At 40.6% G+C, this 20405-nt stretch overlaps 1 protein-coding gene across 2 annotated transcripts in view; it reads left to right on the top strand.

The window, feature by feature from the left end:
• The first annotated feature begins 1089 nt into the window (after positions 1-1089).
• The window catches only part of EPHA6 (EPH receptor A6), a 1195522-nt gene continuing 1176206 nt past the window's right edge, over positions 1090-20405 (top strand). For both annotated transcript variants that reach the window (XM_077480173.1, XM_077480174.1), the window contains exon 1: positions 1090-2188. In XM_077480173.1, coding sequence (XP_077336299.1) covers positions 2086-2188 — 103 coding nt within the window. In that variant the 5' untranslated portion in view covers positions 1090-2085. The remainder of the gene's footprint in view (positions 2189-20405) is intronic.

The raw sequence follows: 20405 nt of genomic DNA on the forward strand, positions 1-20405 counted from the left end.
TAACCTTCCCATCCTTTTATTTTAGCCATCTGATCCTCCTTGCGCTTGGCTATCCTCCCCCTCCTCTGGATTCATACATCAGGTCATCAATGGCTATCATTCCTTCCCTCTCCATCGGGCTCAGACATTAGATCCTCATTGAGCTTGGCTATCATTCTCCTCCTCTTGATTCAGACATCAGTTCCTCCTTGGCTATCCTTGCCCTCCACTGGACTCAGACAGCAGATCCTCCTTGCACCTGGCTATCCTTGCCTTCCTTTGGATTCAGACAGCAGATCCTCTTTACCCTCCTTTGGATTCAGACACCAGACCCTTCCTGTACCTGACTATCCTTGCCTTCCTTTGGATTCAGACATCAGATACTCCTAGGCTATCCTTGCCTTCCTTTGGATTCAGACCATCAGATACTCCTAGGCTATCCTTGCCTTCCTTTGGATTCAGACATCAGACCCTTCCTGTACCTGACTATACTTGCCCTCCTTTGGATTCAGGGATCATATCCTCCTTGCCTTCCTTTGGATTCAGGGACCAGATCCTCCTTGCCCTCCTTTGGATTCAGGGACCAGATCCTCCTTGCCCTCCTTTGGATTCAGGGACCAGATCCTCCTTGCCCTCCTTTGGATTCAGGGACCAGATCCTCCTTGCCTTCCTTTGGATTCAGGGACCAGATCCTTCTCCTGCTCAGGATCCGGACATCGGAGCAGTCCTCCCCTCCGCTTCCTTCTCCCGGTCCCCCCGCAGCTGCCTGCGGAGCCTCCGGCTGCATTAACCCTCCCACCGCCGAGGATCCTCTTCCTTCCGCAGCTGCTCCAGAGAGGAATGAATGAGAGGCGGCACTGAACGCGTTAACAGGCGCCAGCCGGGGCTTAAAGGGCGATCCGTCCTGATGGCAGCAGTGCAGAGGCACTTGTCAGGTTGATTATATCTGGGTCGGGTTTTCTCCTACAGGGGGGTGCTTCATGCTTGGAATGTGAGATGTCCTGTCTGCAACCTTGAGGACTGATTCCCCGGAGTGTGCAGGAGCAGAGAGAGAGAGAGAGACAGAGAGGGGGAGAGAGAGAGGGATGGCATTTCCCTGCCACTGACTTTGCTGGAGAAAGAAGAGAGATGTGCTGCTGATGGGTGGAGGGGGATGGGGGCTCTGTCATGTGAAGGGAGTGTCCTACCAGGAGCTGTCAAACTTTCCACCTGCAGCCCCAAGCTCAGGCAGGGACTTGGTGTGGGACCAGTGACTGAGGACTGGGGGGTCAGCAGCAGCATCAGCAGCATCAGCAGCATCGCTCCTCCACTGATCCTGGGCTCATGCATCATGCACAGCTTGCCTATCCTCAGCCAATACCTCTCACCGTGTGTTCACTCAGCCAGGCTGCTCTCCAGCACATAGCAGCACCATAAAGACGATCCTCAGCTCCACATTGCGCAGCCAGGGTATCCTCTGCTGGAATGTCTATCTCCTCTGCACGCTGGACTTCCTGCACACTGCGCTGGGATTGACACTTGGCACATCAGACCTCACACTAGTTCAGGGGCCACCGACTCCATCCAACTGCCCTATCACACAATGAAGCTGATCATCACATTAAATACCCGACTCAGGTGCCAGACAAAGCGTGTCTAGATGAGAGTCAGAAGCTTTAGGCTGCAGAGCTTACACTTCCAGAGCTCACCTGTGGTCGGATGCTACCTTCACAACCCCAACCTGTCCACCCATGGAGCGCCTAGGGACTAGGTAGACTGGAACTTTAATGACAGTTGTTGCTGTGATCACTTCTACCTGTAGTCTTATGCAAGAACAATTCATCCTGGATTTTTTGTGTTTTTAAGCAGCTTTATGCACATAAACGATAGTAACTTACGGTTCTTCCCAAGGAGGGCAAGGCAGTCTTTTCAGTCGGGAAAATAGGAATATACTGCGATTTTGCACAAAGACATTACCTGTTCTGATCTTCGCTATTATTACCTCTAGTTGCGGGTTTTCCCCACGCCCCCGCGGATCCTTCCACTGGAATTATTTGGAATTGGTTTTGTTAACTCTGCAGAGGAAGGTCGGGGAGCCAGAGCGGTGTACAGAGCTTGAGAAGAGACATGGAGCCGTGTGATGGGAGAACTCTGTTAGCAAGGGTTTCTTTCTTCCTTCTCTTACTCTCCAAGTTCTTAGTCGGCTCCACTCACTTTTCTGACAACCAAGGTAAGGAATGATAGTAATGGTATTGTATGGAGGATATTCATGGGTAAAGTTGAATATCCAGGGAATATCTGATTGCCTCTTTGGGTATCATGAAGGAATTTATTTTCCCCGCTGGAGCAAATCAGATTATGCTTTGCTGGGAATTTTTTGCCTTCCTCTGGATCATTTTTGGTTATGGGATTGTGTATATGGGATTGTTAGATTGTTTAAATATTTACTTTTTATTGGTTAAACTAAATGAAATTGTGTCTTTTTACAACCAGACCAACTATGTAACTATGAAAGACATGATGGCCTCTGTTTAGTAGCCAACCTCTGAGCACACTTTCATTAGCACATGTTCCATACTATATGGCCATTGGCCAATATAGAGTTTACTATACTTCCAAAATGTACACTTTCCCTAGCTATACTCAGATGCCCAGCCAAGGAAAAAGACAAGATGTCAATGTGTATGACCATGGAGGCGCCAACCAATATTTTGTTGTAGAAGCCAAACTTGGCGCTTCAGTAGAAATGTTGATATGCTGTATTTATGGAAGGTGCTGCCACAACACATGAAATAAATGGTAATTATATATAAATCTATTGATTCTAAGAAATAGCTGTATCAGTAAAACACAAACAGAGTTTGTCTCTTGGGGTCTTATTTGCTGCTGGCAAAAGTTAAGCATGCTTTAAGTATGTGGGATTCCCTGCAGGTGGTGGAATCCTCTGTTAAAGCTCATTACAATGAATATCATTGACTTTCTAGGTCCATATGCTATGACTTCCTGAATAAGATGTACAGAGCTTGTAGAGTCAATACAATCTTCTATTTTTATTCTTACAGCTTGATATTATGCTGTAGTAGACTGCCTCTGTCTCATAGATTTAAAAGAGGCAAAGGTTAGTCTTGATGTCTCATGTGGATATGAGGGCATCCAGGATGTACACAGGTTATAAAGGATCATTCATCTTTTATGTAGTTATATGGGTAGACACCACTTTACAGTGGCTGAAGGTATTGTAAATTCTACAGTCATTACAGATAACATAAATTCTTATCCCAGGCAGTACTTTAATATTATCCTACAGCACATCTATCTATCTATTTATCTATCTATCTATCTATCTATCTATCTATCTATCTATCTATCTAAATCATCTTATTTAACATTGACTGTACGCTTAGTAGATTGCTTGTGTTCTGGTTTAATCTATTGACCCACTTGACTATCTATCTATCTATCTATCTATCTATCTATCTATCTATCTATCTATCTATCTATCTATCTATCTATCTCATATTATTTAACATTTACTGTAAGCTTAGTAGATTGCTTCAGTTCTGATTTAATCTATTGACTCACTTGACTAATTATCTATCTATCTATCTATCTATCTATCTATCTATCTATCTATCTATCTATCTATCTATCTATCTATCTATCTATCTATTGATCTATCGATCTATCTATCTATCTATCTATTTTTCTATCTATCCATGTGTCTATTTATAATGTAGCTCTACTTTATCATATTGTTGTGTGTGTGTATTGCACACAACAAAGTACACAAAGAAGTACAAATGCAAAGTGGTCTTATATAAAGTACCCCTACTCTTTCTCATCTGTAGGCCTTTAGCATATCTGCATAAGTTAATCTCAATACTGATCAGGTTTATAGAGTAATGTGTATAAAAACTCATGTAGTAGTTAGAACACAAATTAAGTGTTTTATTACGTAACAGTCCCCAGTCCTGTGTCTAGCTCCACAGAAGATGGTGGTGAAGGGTTAAAGTAGATTGAATTAAACCACACAGGCATTTTTATGTGAGAAAATAAAGTATTCAGGGTGTATACATATATTTATAACATGTATGAATATACATGTAAACACGTGACTGTGTTGATGTATGTATATATGTTTATTATGGTACAGAAGTGAAAGAATAAATGATTGCCCATAGGAATGGCAAATGACAGGTGTCATTTCCTAGTATATGTTTGAAAATAAATGAATGTAGCTGCAGACAACATCTTTAATTTTACAGTTTATACGTTACTGTTAGTAAGGTATATGATGTATGTGACAGGTGTTAAATAGCCAATCCATTGGCTTATTGACCAGCCGGCGTTATTGCACAGACTGCGCATCTTGTGTAATTGCATGCATTACTTGTCTCTACTGTGACAATAACTTTGTTGTTCCACATTAACCAGATTTCCTTATCTTGTTCCTATTTAGAAGAATATGCTTGAGAGATGCATCCTATTCCATGTATTAATTGGCCTGTTTATTTATTTATTTACACCGCATATATAACTGAGTGTATAAAGAAACATTCATTAGTTGCTGCAGTTTACATTGTTTAGTTACTATTATGTGTGACTATTACCATAATAATCTGTAACACTGAGAGATGAAGTCAGTACAGGATTACAAGGCCTATCATTGCCGAGCTGGGAGGATGATGAGAGGTGCGTGTCACCTTCTTGTATAAAGGACAGTATTCCTAGTGAATTCCAGCATTGGATGTCTTTTCTGTAGATAAAACATTTTTATTGACTTTAAAAAAGAACTGACACCACTTTCCACGTACTATGTTCTACATAGAGTGTGAAATGTTATATCTTACAAATATATACCATCAAGAATGGATTACATGCTCAGTAATTTGAAAACATCACTAGAAAATGATGGATTGATGCACAGTACAAGACATCCATAGTTAATCAATTTGGCAAAACAATATAAGCAGTAAAGTTGTACACCTAAACTGTAAAATTACTGAGCGCATTGCTTAAATACATGTGTCACCAGAGTAATATTTCAGTAAATATATGTTTCTGTCATGTACAGAAAATGTTAACAGCTTCTTTTTTTTTTTTTTTTTTTTTAGCTAACAATTTAGTATGCCCTGCCAATATTTTTGTTAACAAGGTATGGGTGTATTCCCTAAGGCTAGACAAGAATTGCTGATAATGTACAGAAGTGCAAATTGCCCTTCTCCTTATCAGTACCTGCGTACTTTTGTGTGATCAGATGGTTATTAAAAAAAATAATAGCCTTGCAAAAAAATATATATACAGTATATATATAAAAATAATAATAATACAGTAATAATAATACAAATTATATTAGGAAGTTACTAGAGGACATATTGTGTAAGTAAGTAAAAGGAACAATGAAGATAAGTCCCAGCCCACAGCAACCAATCAGAAATTTTGTCAAACTAAAGCAACTGCAGTTACATGGGTGCCATGGGTTACGGCAGCTGGTTCATACTCACTATTTCTCACACTACCTTAGTAAGCAAGTTTTTTTATACATCGTATTTGTTTACCATGGAAGAGATGTGTATAACATGGAATTAAGAATATGAACCCGCGTTGTGCAAATTATCCAGATTTCCTAAGGGCATCAATACCCATTTCTCCTCTTCTCTTATTTGGGCTGTCCAGATATAAGAAGATCCCATGTAAAGTGTTGTAAACCATTGTACCTTAGATTGTAAGCTCCTTGAGGGTTGGAACTGATGTGAATGTACAATGTATATGTAAAGCACTGCGTAAATTGACAGCACAATACAAGTACCTTAAATAATAATAATAATAATTGCAGCATATCGGACTTCAGCCATCATTGCTCAGAACAAGGAAACGTTGGTTGTTTATTGGTTGCTCTTAGTTATAGAACTTTGTACATTGTTTTATGCATTGTATATGTTATACATGGTAATAGGTGAAAACCAATCAAGTAACTTATCTGATTGCCTAATCTGCATTTAGGTATCAATGTTGTTTGATTGTTTTTATTGCATGTTGATATACAGTATATCAGCAAATTACACACATTCGATTATATAATTTTGTATTCGGTATCCAAATTTCAAGAGACCACTTGTCAGTTTATCCGATGTGCTCTGGAGAAAAGGGTTGCGCATTTATGGCCAGTGTTGCTTTTATACGCCAAGTTAAACAGACCATTAAATTAACTTGGATTTAAAAAAAAAAAAACTGTCTATTCAGATTTCATACAACTCAACACAAATTCATTAGCAGCAGGTATCATAGAGACAAGGTCCCAAACTAAAATAGAAATATATCTGCGACTCTTGTGTTTCCGAATGTATAATACAGCCAGAATTCAGATAAATCTACAGTAGTTTCTGTTGGGTAAATACTAATTTATAAAATCCCTTTAATTATTGCTTCTACATAAAACTAGGTTCAACTCTGATGTGATAGGAATCTCACTATTGTATTTTATAAAGTGACCTTCAAGAGATAATCTGTCAGTCTAACTATGGTATAGGCATTTTGCAAAACTGGTCTAACCATTTTTTAAGCCTGTTTGAAGAGGGTTTAAGGTGTACATATTGTAAATGTTATATTGAGATGGATTCTGGAGTAATATTAATTCATCTAATCTTTTCCTGAAACTATAGTAGATTTTTCAGACTTTCACTGTATTAATGTCCAAAAGTGTGATGTGACTATCCTCTATTTTGTTTGCTGATTTAAATTATCGAAGGCAAATTGTGGCCATGCACCTTTTTATGGAAAACAGTATTGGCTGACACAGTGGGGGAGATTTACTAAAACTGGAGAGAGCAAAATCGGGTGCAGCTCTGCCTGGTAGCCAATCAGCTTTTAACTTAAGCTTGTTCAATTAAGCTTTCACATTAAAACCTGAAAGCTGATTGGTTACTATGCAGAGCTGCCCCAGATTTTGCACACTCCAGTTTTAGTAAATCTCCCCAACTGATCCAATGATTTCAATATTCTTGGAGTCAGTGCATGTTCTTGGCCACAGACGTTTATATCTTGTATTTAAGTATTTAAGCTAGGGAGAGGCATTTTCCTCCAACTATCTGTGTGTGTATGGACCAAACTGATTACAGGCTCTGCTGTAGTAAGAAGATCATACATTTTTCAGATTTGTTAAAAATTATCCTGTCTACATCAAAACAACAATGAAGAGAATCTGCAAGAGGTGTGTTATGATTTCCTAGGGTAAAGCTGCAGGCAGAGCAGAGGGGCCCATAGGGTCAGGGTTCCCAACAGTCCTTTTCTTCCCTATAAACCAGCTGTATGCTCACACCATACACAAGGTAAAGCAGCTGCCTCCTTTCCTTTAAGACAGGGGTAGGCAACCTCAGTCCTCCAGCTGTGATGAAACTACAAATCCCATCATGCCTCTGCCTCTCGGAGTCATGCCTGTGATTGTCAGAGTCTTGCAATGTCTCATGGGACTTGTAGTTTTACCACAGCTGGACTGCCGAGTTGACTACCCCTGCTTTAAGACATCTCCTGGATGAGTTTTAGATAATTTGAAAAAGTTTTATTATCATTAATTCTCAGAGACACCAATTTTCTTTTTTTTATAAATTCTTTATTTTCTTCATAGATTTCACAGTAATTCATTACACTCTTATATTATCTTCCTAATATATTGTCTTTAACAGTAATATCTCACAATGCTTTCAGTTTACACCTTAGTTTCATGTGAATTCTCCTTTTTTATTTTGCCCTTTACCCCTCCCCTATCTAATTTATCATCCGCCCCCCTTAACAAAAAAAAAGTAACCCCCTCCCCAAGATCCCCCAACTCTCAGTTTTCAGGTTCCATATATTTTACATCTCACTTTCCCTATAAGTTAAATAGGGAGCCCATGTTTTCCGGTATTTCTCATCTTGATCTTTCATTGCCATTGTAAGGTTTTCCATTTGTTGAATTTCTGCAATTCTCATAAGCCATTGTACTTTAGTTGGAGGGCTGTCTTTTTTCCACCGAACAGGAATACATGCCCTTGCTGCTATTAGCAGATGTCTCACACCAATTTTTTAGAGAAATACACATTTTCTCGGATTACTTTTTCCTTAAACGAATACAATTGTACTGGAGTTGTCATCTAAAGTAACCAGTTAGTATTTTGGCAAAATGAAACAAAAAATCTGATTGGTCACTTTGGACAATAATGAGGGTTTATTTAATTTTTCTTTTTATTGCTCCCTACATTTTGAATAATGAAACGAAAGGGCCCCTGACTTTAGTTACATATCCTAACTTTAGTCATTCATTCATGTCTTATAAAGTATGATCAAATCTTTATTTACTAAAATTTTCACTATCAATCTGCAGTTTCTTTATGAAAATAAAAAACAACATAGGTGGACATTTTATGCATTTGTGCATTTGTTATTTACCGGTAGTTTTTTCCTTTTTTTTTCCCAATCACTATGTAATAAAATGGTCATTCTGGCACAGGTGTGCCATTGATCGAAGAAGTGATATATTAATGTGACATTGTTCTCAAACCTGTAATGCATCAAAATGTTTTTTTTTTCCATGTTGTGGTTTCATGTTGCCGTATATCAGCGTACAGAACTAATTAGGGAGAGAGTACGTCTGACCGGAGATGCTGTGACAGGTGTGGTATCTCTACAGATGCGTCCTCAGATAGGAATATGATTTAATACCATGCTCACAATGGAGATTTTGAAAACAAAAGTAAAATCAATACAAAAATAAGCTTTATTAAATGCTGACATTTAGCACCATATATCTTGAATGTCAGAATGTCAAAAAGTAAGTAATATTTGACTTTTCAATGACTGCAGGCTGATATCGTCAAAATTAATACTTTAATATTCCTTACATTTTTTAAAGGTTACAGATCAATGTTGTTTCAAACTCACATTGAGTGGAAAATATACAGACACGCATAAACACCATATATCTGTTTAATAATAAAGGTAGTATGGTTCATGGCTGCTGATGTAAAGTTAGAAGACTGAACTAAAGCAGCTAAAATACACAATACTTATACAAAACACTGTAAAAAAAATAAATGCAGTAGCATTCTATACATTCATGCGTTATTGAAAGGTTTTAGAGCACTTGAAAGTCAAACATACAGCTATAACAGTAGATTTACTATAGCAGCAGAGAATTCTCAAATCACAGTGGCAAAGAAGTGTTTACTTGAAGTGCATCTAAATCCAAGAATAAAAATGTAATGTATTATAGCTTACCAGCTCGTAGACATGGTAGTTGCATTTGTTTTCTTTTTTTTAGGCTTTTCCCCCCTTTATTTTCACCTGTTGATCCTGCCAGCAACACACTTCCTGTTCTATGTCTATGTTCTAAATGCTTATTCATTGTACTTTATCTATGGAGGAGCAGTATTGTCACCCTAGGAAGGAAGTATGTTAGAGCTGTTGGGCTAATAGACCTAATAGACAGCCCAATGGCAAACTGGAGGAGCTTGCATGGCATGCTGACAATGCTTCTGCTAATTGTGAGGCAGTGGCTTAACATTGTTGACTTGCAATGAAAAGTGCCGTTAAGATCCACATTTAAGAAACTTTGCAACAGATTCACAAAAACGCTATTTGCTTATGAAAACTGTTTTCAGGGAGACATGATGCCAAACAACCCTAAATATATAGATTTTTGGTGTCGATACACTTTAAAGGATGATGAAGCAAGCAATCCAATTAGCTTTATTTTTTAACTTAAAAAACAAAACAAACAAAAAAACGACAGAATAATGTTAAAAATTGTGCCAAATATCTTTAAAAAAAAAAATCTGCAGTAATATTACTGCAATAATTACCAGCTCATTGCTCTCGAGAAGGGTGGCGGTTTTGTCGTAGCTGCAGTATCTGGTTAGTGCTTGTGATGCAGCTGTCAATTATAACTTTTGACTGTTTGACTCCAAACAGGAGCCACCGTCTATTCTCTGCAGGGCAGAAATTGGGGAGTGTAAGCTCATGATGTTAACAGGATTGATGATCCCAGTACAGAGAAGAGAGCACTCAACCTGACAATGCTAATACAGGGTTTATGGCTGTGGTTGGTGTTGACCTGATAAAGACAGGTAATGGGGCTATGTTGAGGAAGCTGGCACAGTCGCCAGGCATTCAGGCTGTATAATCAACTGTAAAAAATGAAAAAAAATCTTGAAATATTAGCTGGGAAAGATACGAGTATTAAGAGCAATTTTTATTTTAGCTTTACTTATACTTTAAATCAAAGCTGCAGCCATAGGGCACCCATTAATCTAAACATATTTGGTGACAGTCTAACTTCTGCACGTGTCATTTAGCACACAGCTTCATCTGTATATGTAAAAAAACGGCAGCGGTCTATAGCAATCCTATACTGTGCTGCCAGTGTTATACTTTACAGTGTCCACCATTCTTCTTCCTGGGCATGAAGTTTAAGAAAAAAAATCTGCACGCATTGAATAAGCACATACATAGATCTCATTAGACTAATGACCGAGAAGGCATCATCCTGTCACCTGAAATTCTAAAGTCCTAGTTTTGGCATCTTGCTGGTGCCAAGAATGTGCAGAGGGACACGTCCAGTAGACCTCCTTGAATTTTGACATACTGAGCTAAAACAAAAACAGATCTGTAATTAGCGGAGCATGGCAAGCTATTTGAGTATAATTACATTTTAGGGAAAAAGCTCTGATTTAAATGATCCAGTCATGTGCAAGCAAAAACCCAGTTGTGTTAGTTCTCTTTTCTTCAAAACTTTCAATTTCTTCATTTCTGCCCCCCCCATTACATAAAACTGCCCCTTTTTCATTTGTTTACCTTTTTTTTTTAATTATTTTGCATGCTCCCACCAACCCCCTCCACTCTCCATTTTTGCCTTGGTGAAAATGACGTGTCGTACTCCAATTCCTCTTTAACGTAGATACGTTTTGCAAGACTGTAGACATTCCCATTACTGTCTTGGGAGTTAATTTGCAAAAGTAATCATTTTCAATCTAGATTTCAGTTTTGGCTTACTTTACATAGCCAACCAGGCACATGGAACCTTAGTAATAAGACTGAAAACTGATTGGCATATTGCTCTTCATACCTGGTGTATTAAATTCTTTCAATGTCAGGAGCCATAAAATTATGGTTTCTATACAGCAAGGTCCTTCATTGGACTGTAAAAAAGCATGTGTCTACAAGCAAATACACCAGAGGAGAGCAATTGTAGAACGCAGGAATCGCCTGAGAACACATCATATGACCTCTGGCAGACAGTTGTAAGCAAGCTTTTATGATGCATGGTGCTTTATAAAGATGTTTTGTTTGGGGAAACTTTACACAAATGATTTAGAGGTCTCTTGGATGAGATGGTAGGCACACAAAGCATAAATAAGACCTCTTTCACATCGAAGGCGTTTTCTAGGCGCTATAGCGTTAGAAATGGCGCCTGCAATCCGCCCTCAAACTGCTGCTCCATTCACTCCAGTGTGAAAGCCCGAGGGCGGCTTGGTGTGAAAGCCATCTAAAATCTATCACTTTGCCTATTTAGGTCAAGCTGACAGGTTCTTTTAAACCCATTTACATGGTCTGGAGCTGGCACTTTATATGAGCCATGATGCCTGGAGCAGGTGATTGTTTGATATCTTTGGGAACCTCCATAGCTCCCAGGCATCAGTAGTTGACCGGGAGCTATTGGTGACAGCTTGGTCACAATTATAGGGGCACCAGAACAAGACAGCAATGCATATATGTGCTAGCTGGGCATTAAGGCCCACCCTCCCAGCCCCAACATATATGCATAACACTGTTTTAAAGGGACTAGGTGTCCCGAGAGCTACACATCAATCAAGACCTGCTGTATGATAGTGAAGGACAGTCTTAGTGTGGACCCCTGCCAGGCCATGCCCCCATTGCCTGACCCGGGTCCAGGCTGATACTGCCATTCACCATTAGGGATGGCCTTGCGGTTCGCCCAGCGGTCAGTTCGCGACAAATTTTGCGTGTTCGCGATTCGCCAAACTGGTGGACTTCTGGTGCTGTTCGCTCGGCAGACATATGCGTTTGACCCATGATGACACATCCATCATGGGGTACAGGACAGCCAATTGAGACATTTCAGCACATGGACAATTGGACATTCCCCCTACCTTATAAATAGACCTGATCTGGCGGCCATTTTACATTCTGTCTTTTGTCAGTGTAGGGAGAGGTTGCTGTGTGGAGCAGGGACAGACTGTAGTGACACAAATCACTAGCTATTAGGTCCACAAAAGTCTTTTTAAGGACTGGTATAGGTGTACAGTATATAGGGTTCTGGTGCACTGCTGCTGACTGCTGTGCTGGTGATTGCTGAGTGCACTGCTGACCGATTCTGCAGCTGTCTTTTGTCAGTGTAGGGACAGGACACTGTGTGGAGCAGGGACAGTCAGTTTAATCACTAGCTATTACTATTAGGTCCACAAAGGTCCTTTTAAGGACTGGTATAGGTGTACAGTATATAGTGTTGTACACGTATAATATACTTTCTTTCAAATATAGAAAGCCCATTATACTTGACTGCTGACCAATTCTGCAGCTGTCTTTTATCAGTGTAGGGACCGAGGGACAGTCTGCAAATCACAAGCTACTAGGTCCACAAAGGTCCTTTTAAGGACTGGTATAGGTGTACTATTTGGTGTGCAGTATATAGGGGTGTAATACACGTATAAAATACTTGCACATATAGAAAGCATAGTATAGTGCATTTACACTGTGCAGCGTTGTGACTGCTGAGCGGTTCTGCAGCAATACTACAAAGAGTGACAAACGCAATTTAAAAAAAAGTATTTTAACTGGTGTGATAGACCAGTGGCCCCCAAAAACGACAGATTGAAGCGGGGTGTTATATACCTTCTTCCTCATGCATACTACACTTCTCTAGAGACTTTTGTCACAGGGTCATTTAAAAAATGACAGGCAGAGGAAGAGGCAGGCCCTTCCGCAGGGGTGGTAGGGGTAGGGCAGGAGCAACAGACTTGAGCCAAAGTGGCAAATTGCAGAAGGTGCGTGCGATTACGTCAAAGGACGCACCAGACTAGGTTGAGTGGCTCACTCAGCCTTACTCTTCTGCACCCTCCTAATCCTCTCGATCTGCACCCTCTTCACTCTCTGCTGTGTGCACCCCCAAAGACACTACCACCAACAGTGCTCTCTATCACGGTGCTGGTGTCAGTGCTCTCTATCTCAGTGCTGGTGTCAGTGCTCTCTATCATGGTGCTGGTGTGGTGTCAGTGCTCTCTATCTCGGTGCTGGTGTCAGTGCTCTCTATCTTGGTGCTGGTGTCAGTGCTCTCTATCTCAGTGCTGGTGTCAGTGTTCTCTATCTCGGTGCTGGTGTCAGTGCTCTCTATCACGGTGCTGGTGTGGTGTCAGTGCTCTCTATCTCGGTGCTGGTGTCAGTGCTCTCTATCACGGTGCTGGTGTCAGTGCTCTCTATCACGGTGCTGGTGCCAGTGCTCTCTATCATGGTGCTAGTGTCAGTGCTCAGTCTCTATCACGGTGCTGGTTTCAGACAGGGAGGGAGATAGCAACAGAGGCAGTGCCAGCACCATGGCTGAGGATCAGCACTGGACTGGCACCTCCGGACCACCGCAGTGGAGCCCTGCATAGGTGAGGGTAAGGGTCGGGCAGAGGGAGGGGCTCAAGCACAGGTTGGCACACTGGGACACTGGCACAGGACTGCACTGCCGTGACTGTGGCACTGATCATCTCCTGCACCCCCTTCATAGCCTGCCCTGACCTTGCCTCTCTTCCATGGCCTTCATGAGCTCCTGAGTCCTGAATTGTCAAAATTTCACAGATAAAAAAAGAATGATTGTCGTTGTCGATCCCAGATTCACTTAATACTTTTGTTATGTCAGTGTCCATGTTGTGGGACTATGTGTGCACAGCTAGTAAGTATTTTGTGGCTGAAAATATGACCTGGAGGTTTTTAAGATTCACCTGCAATTAAAGTCAATGGGGTCCGCCGCAAACTTTGTGGTTCGCAAACTTTGTGGCCGCGTTCACGGTTCGCGTTCACGAAACGTCCCATCGGAAGTTCGTCCATCACTATTCACCATCATACATCAGTTCTTGACTTGATGTGTGGCTCCCAGGACACTTAGTCTCTCTCTACCATTGCTTGGAGCATAGACGAGGTCCCTTTCCAGCCAGTACTCACAGCAGTGGGCGCAGGACTTAATTCCCATACACAGTTACATTGATCCCACTTGGACCAATGTAACTATGTATATACCATAACTGTGTGATAGAAGCTGGAAATCACTGTATTAGGCATCTCTATTACTGTATGTAAGTGGGGACTCTGCCCTTAAGTATAAATATATGTGAAAAAAAGCAGCTAACATCACAGGTCTTAAAACTAACCCAGAATATAGATAATGATATGTGCAGCACTTAAAAACAAATACAAACAATAATAAATTAATACATTCATATTTCATATTTAGAAATGCCTTCATTTGCATGAATATGGTTTTGGACATGCTGGAAGTGATTTGCTAAAAAAATAAGTTTGTTCATCTGGGAAAAGGAATGTTCAGTTTGCAAAGGGGATATTATTATTAGGGGGAAGCCTTGTTTGCTTTGATTACCCCATCATGTACTAGAAAAAAAATCATGTTTTTTTTTTTTTTAATCAAGTTGCCGACCAGCCTCCCTTTATTCTACTGTGGCAAGGTGGCACAATCCCGCAAATCACCATGATAGAACGGGGATCTGCCTGTGTAAACTAGGCAAACTGTGTAAACTAGGCAGATCTCCGTTCTGACAGGGGAAGATGGATCTGTGTGTTTCCCCAGTCACACTGTCCCCTATACAGTTAGAAAACACCTGCAGGGAACACATTTAACCCATTGATCACAGCTAATGTTAACCCCTTCCCTGCCAGTGTCATTAGTACAATGTCAGTGCATATCTTTAGCACTGATTACTGTAATAATGTCACTGGTTCCCAAATGAGGTGTCAAAAATGTCAGTTAGGTGTCTGATCTGTCTGCCGTAATTTTGCAGTCCTGCTAAAAATTACTGATCGCAGCCATTACTAGTTAAAAAAAAAAAATAAATATATATATATATATATATATATATATATATATATAATGCTATAAATCTATCTCCTATTAAGTAGTAAGTAGACGTGATATCTTTTGCGTAAACCAATCAATATACGCTTATTTGGATTTTCTTTTACCAAAAATATGTAGCAGGATACATATCGGCCTAAACTGATGAATACGATTTTTTTTTACATTTTTCTGGAAATGTTTTATAGCAGAAAGTAAAATTTCAGTGGCACTTTACGAAAAACACATAAAGAAAAAAAAAACACATGAAAAGGCATACACGAAGGTGTGAACCAAGCCTAAAAAAGAAGGTGCTCAAACTACGGAGAGACAAATGGACTTGTACCCTTGGTAGGTGAAGGTAGGTGTTGTCCTCTTTTGCCATACTTTAGGAATGTGTCTACACGTGCTTTCTGCAGGGTTCGTTACAAGAGATTCCATCTCTGCTCACATCTCTCCTGATGTCAGTTTCCTATCGAGAGTGTCGTCATCATTTGTTGGTGTGACCTGGTGTTCTATTGAAGGCCTTTATTACTGGTAATATGCCTTTATCAAATAACTTTATCGTCATTCAGCTTGATTCATTAAAAGGTGTTTTCATCTGCATATAATCCTGTGCGCTCTATTTTGTGTTTCTATTTAACCTGATTAGTCCAAGAACTCTTTACGTAGAGAAATTTAATGAAGTGCAACTATTATACAGCTAAATACATCTTAAATATAAGTAGCACACTGATAATTATAAGTGTTGATGATGTTTGTGAAGAATGCCAGCATATAAACCAGAAGCAATCAGAAATTTGTATGTGTTTTTATAACAGTCTGTAGGATTTACTTGATTGTGTCATCTGTGAGAGACGTTAGTCCAGGATATAGATGCTGTCACTGACTAAAGCTGGGTATAAACACAAAGTTATTTATTTTTATTTTTTGTTCAACCAGGGAGTTAATTAAAAAAAACGGACAAATCCCAACATTAACACAAGCCTGATCAATTGTTTGTTTTTCCAGCAGAACCTTTCCATAGTTGAACAGAGAACAGAGAAGAGTACTCACATAACAAAATCTGCCTGGCAAACTGTCTGACTTTCGGTTTGTACCCTACTTAAAGTGGTTGTAAACCCTTACAACACACTTTGACCTACAGGTAAGCCTAGATTAAGGCTTACCTGTAGGTCCAAGAAATATCTCCTAAACCTATACGGTTTAGGAGATATTTGCCCGAAGACAGGCACTGCTGTCGGCTCCCGTGCGCATGCACGGGAGTGACATCATCGCGGCTTCTCCGAATGACAGCGGCGGAGCTGCGAGACCCCACCGGGAAGATGGATGCGCCAGACTACAGGGGACAGCGGTGACATCGCTGGCTCCTGTGTCAGGTAAGTGACACATAATGGACTACTATGCGATGCATAGTAGTCCATTATGCTTTTCCTTTGCAGGGAATGAAAGAGGAAGTAAACCCATCAGGGTTTACTTCCTCTTTAAAGTGTTTGTAAACCCTTGTTTACAACTTTATGTTGCAGGTAAGCCTATATTAAGGCTTACCTGTAGCTAACAACGATATCTTCTAAACCTGCACGGTTTAGGAGATATCCCTGTATTTGCATGTGCCGATGTCATGCAGCACGTGCGCACTTAAGACAACTGAAGCAATGGAGCTATATGCTGTTGCTTCAGTTGTACTGTGCCGTTCCCGTGGGCATGCGCGGAGTGACATCATCGCGGCCCTGGCTAATCACAGCTCCGGAGCCGCGATACCCAGAAGTCACTCCGGGATAACATGTCGGCAGTCGGAGGGGAAGACATGGACCGATGCGGGGGGCTTCGATCTGAGGTAAGTAATACATAATTAGCTAGTATGCTATGAATACTACCTAATTATGCCTTTGTCTTGCAGGGTTTTTGTTTTGTGATTATAATTTATTATCGCTGTTTTCTAGTTGGTCTAAAATCACTCTTGACACAAAGGGACACTTTTTGGTTGCTATGGACAATCTCCAAATTCCAGGCAGAAAAACACTGTATTTATAATATAAAACTACATGCAGGTCACTGGACAGACCACTAGGGACAAAGGGGATGTGTATTTTTGCATACAGTACTGTAATCTGTAAGATTACAGTACTGTATGTGTTTTGTGTATTTTAACTTTTTTGAATTTGGAGTCGATCTCCGCTCCTGTGCGTCGTAACATTGCAGGGAACGGAGCTCGGCGGCACTCGGCACTGTGTGAATTGAGCGGAGGACGGCTCGCACACACAGCATGGAGGACATCGATGGATCCAGGGGACAAGGTAAGTAGCCTCTCCCTGTATCCAGCGTTGCGATCCCGAGTCTGGCTTGGGGGTTACCGCTCGTGGTACTGAAATTGCAGCCCGAGCCAGACTCAGGATTACCGCTAGGGAGGTTAATCAATGTAAAGTGGTGTTTGGTGCATTTTAATATGAGTACTCACACTATACAGACACAGTCCATGGATACACTATAATATACTGCAATATAATACGGCAAACATACAGTGACACACAAAACTATATGGCGTTAAACTGGCAGTAACGCACGCAGAACTATATGGCGTTAAACTGGCAATAACGCACACAGAACTATATGACGTTAAACTGGCAGTAACGCACACAGAAATATATGGCGTTAAACTAGCAGTAACGCACAATACAATATGACGTTAAACTTGCAGTAACGCACACAGAAGTAAATGCCTTTTAACTGGCAGTAGCACACACAGAATTATATGGCGTTAAACTGGCAGTAACACACAAAAACTATATGGCATTAAACTTGCAGTAATGCACATAAGTAAATAGTGTTAAACTGGCAGTAACGCAGACAGAAGTTAATGGCGTTAAACTTGCAGTAATGCACAAAACTATATGGTGTTAAAATGGCAGTAACGCACAAAACTATATGGTGTTAAACTGGCAGTAATGTTATGCTTGGACCGAACCATTTGCCCATCCCTATTGGGAACCATGGATCAAAGACTGCAGAAGCTCTACCATTGTTTAGCCTCTTTATTATCACACTAGTGGATCATCTTTCTCATCCTATTAATTTTCCGCAACTCTCACTCACCTATCTGCCTAAGATGGAAATTCCCAAATTCCGAATATAATCTCTAAATGCCTGCTATACATTATTCCACTATAATACACCCTGTCTGGGAATTCGCTGGATTCAATCTAATTCAGATCTCTTCGGGCCACGCTACTCTCTTACTCGCATGAACAGTGAACCCCAACTATTGCTCCAACCACACTCCTGGAACACATACTCTAGTCCTTGTTGGACCCTCCAGGGCCCAAGATTTGCTGGCCTACCCTTAAAATGCAGTCTCTGGTTAACTCTTCCTTTCCCACTTATTGACTAACTTTAAGCTTACACTTTACTCCCTCCTATCCCCCTTCCCTCCATTATATCCGAACCCACCATTTTTTTCCTAGATTATTAGTAACTATGTATGTCCATTCATCAAATAAATCTTCAGAATATATGCTGGTGATGTCCTGGTGGAGATGGCGGCGTTACAGTATGATCCCACTTGGGGTGACTGGCCCATACTCCATCATGAGGCTCTTATGTTGATGGTGCTTTGATCACTGATTATTTCCTGTATACCTCTTATGTGACATAAGCTCATCATATGTTTTGTACCCTTTGAAAATATTTTCCAATAAAAATTGAAAGTTATAAAAAAAAGATAAAAAAAACTACTGCCTTTACAACCACTTTAAGGCTTGACCACAAAGGGTGCCATCCTGGGGAGAAAACCAGATGAGGATGTTGTCAGGGGAAGCACTCTCATCTCTACGAGAGCTAATTGATCCCTGGAAGCGTTTCATTTACGCAATTCTTACAATGCATGCACTTAAAAGGAAAACCTACAGTATACTAGTTTCCATTGAGTGGGTTTCCCAAGTTGATTCAGGTTGCAGTTTGCCACTGCTGTCCTCTTTCTGAGAATGCTAGTTGCCCGGCTGTCATACTGATCTCTAATTCTAAGGGCTGGTTCACAGCAGCCACATTATAACGCAATGGTCAATGGTGTGCGCTATGGAGTACACAGTGCTATTGTGCTGATTACAGAATATTGCACTGTTACCTTTTTTATTTTATTGGTATGTCACAAGATGACTTTCCATTCATGTTAATTCACCCTAGTGTATTTCAATGCAGTGTAGTGTGTTGTGGTATGCTGCTGTGAAAAAAGCACTGCATGTGCTGAGCATAAAGGACACAAAGCAATTTGCCTTCTCAATGCATTGGAACTGCTCCAGGCAAGGCTGCCCAGTGCAGACCGATGCACCTGATGTGAAAGGGCCCTGAAACTTTCTAAGTCACTGACCTAGACCAAGCATGCACAAGTGAAGTCAGTGAAGTTATATCACTTGACCCACCAGTTTGTTCAGGTTCAATAAATATTTAGAACACTTGATTAGCAGGACAAGCCAGGCTAGAAGTTACAATGTTTACTTTATGCATATGTACACATTATATAGCCCAATCCCATAGAACAGGAAGATATAATACACAATTCACCATTACTTTTTAAATGTTTAAGTTTACTTTACTTTTGAAAGTTTATCTTTGCTCAGTGATAAGCAGTTGAAAATCAGTTCTTTGGGGACCTTTTATTAAAAAGCCACCACAGGGTCACTTTTGCATAGAAGGCAACCTGTAAAAATAGTAAATATAATTATCTTGTGTGACTTTTGTATTAACAAGCCACCCCCAGCCTCTGCAAGTATACCTTTTACCCCTGCTGCCCAAAGTAGGGTAGTGATGTAAGAGCCAGTGGCAGGAGCCACAGCATACTGCAGGCGAGTTGGTATTCTATACACCCATAAGTGAGGAATACTCACAGCCAGTAGTGTATTTAGGTTATGTGCTGCCCTAGGCCTGACTAAACTTGTGTACCCCCTAATTTAAATATGAACCACCACTTCCTGCCAAGGCCACACCCTTGCTGTTTAAGACACGCCCTGAAATTTTCGAGTGGGGACACTAGTTCTGAGGGCCGGGGGAGTGGGGCAATGGATTCTCTTAATTCACATAGATTTCCTCTCACTTCCTGTTTGGCTATGGGGCATGAAGTAAAGAGAAATCTCTGCAATGGGACCGGGGTTACAACCCTCCCTTACTCTATCCAAAATGAAAAAAAAAAAGTGTTGCCTATAGTTCTACTTTAAGCACAAATTTCTGATAATTTTATGGAGAGGAACCATGCCAATGGTGCAGCAGAAAACATATAACACAGTGAGGAATGTTTGTGGTCCAGGATGATAGGACAGTCAAAATTAGAAGCAGCGCCCCCCTCCTCCCGCAGTTG

Source organism: Lithobates pipiens, unplaced genomic scaffold (genome assembly GCF_037356315.1).
Source record: "Lithobates pipiens isolate NorthernLeopardFrog02 unplaced genomic scaffold, aLitPip1_a1.2 Scaffold_16, whole genome shotgun sequence".
In the NCBI taxonomy this organism is placed as follows: Eukaryota; Metazoa; Chordata; class Amphibia; order Anura; family Ranidae; genus Lithobates; species Lithobates pipiens.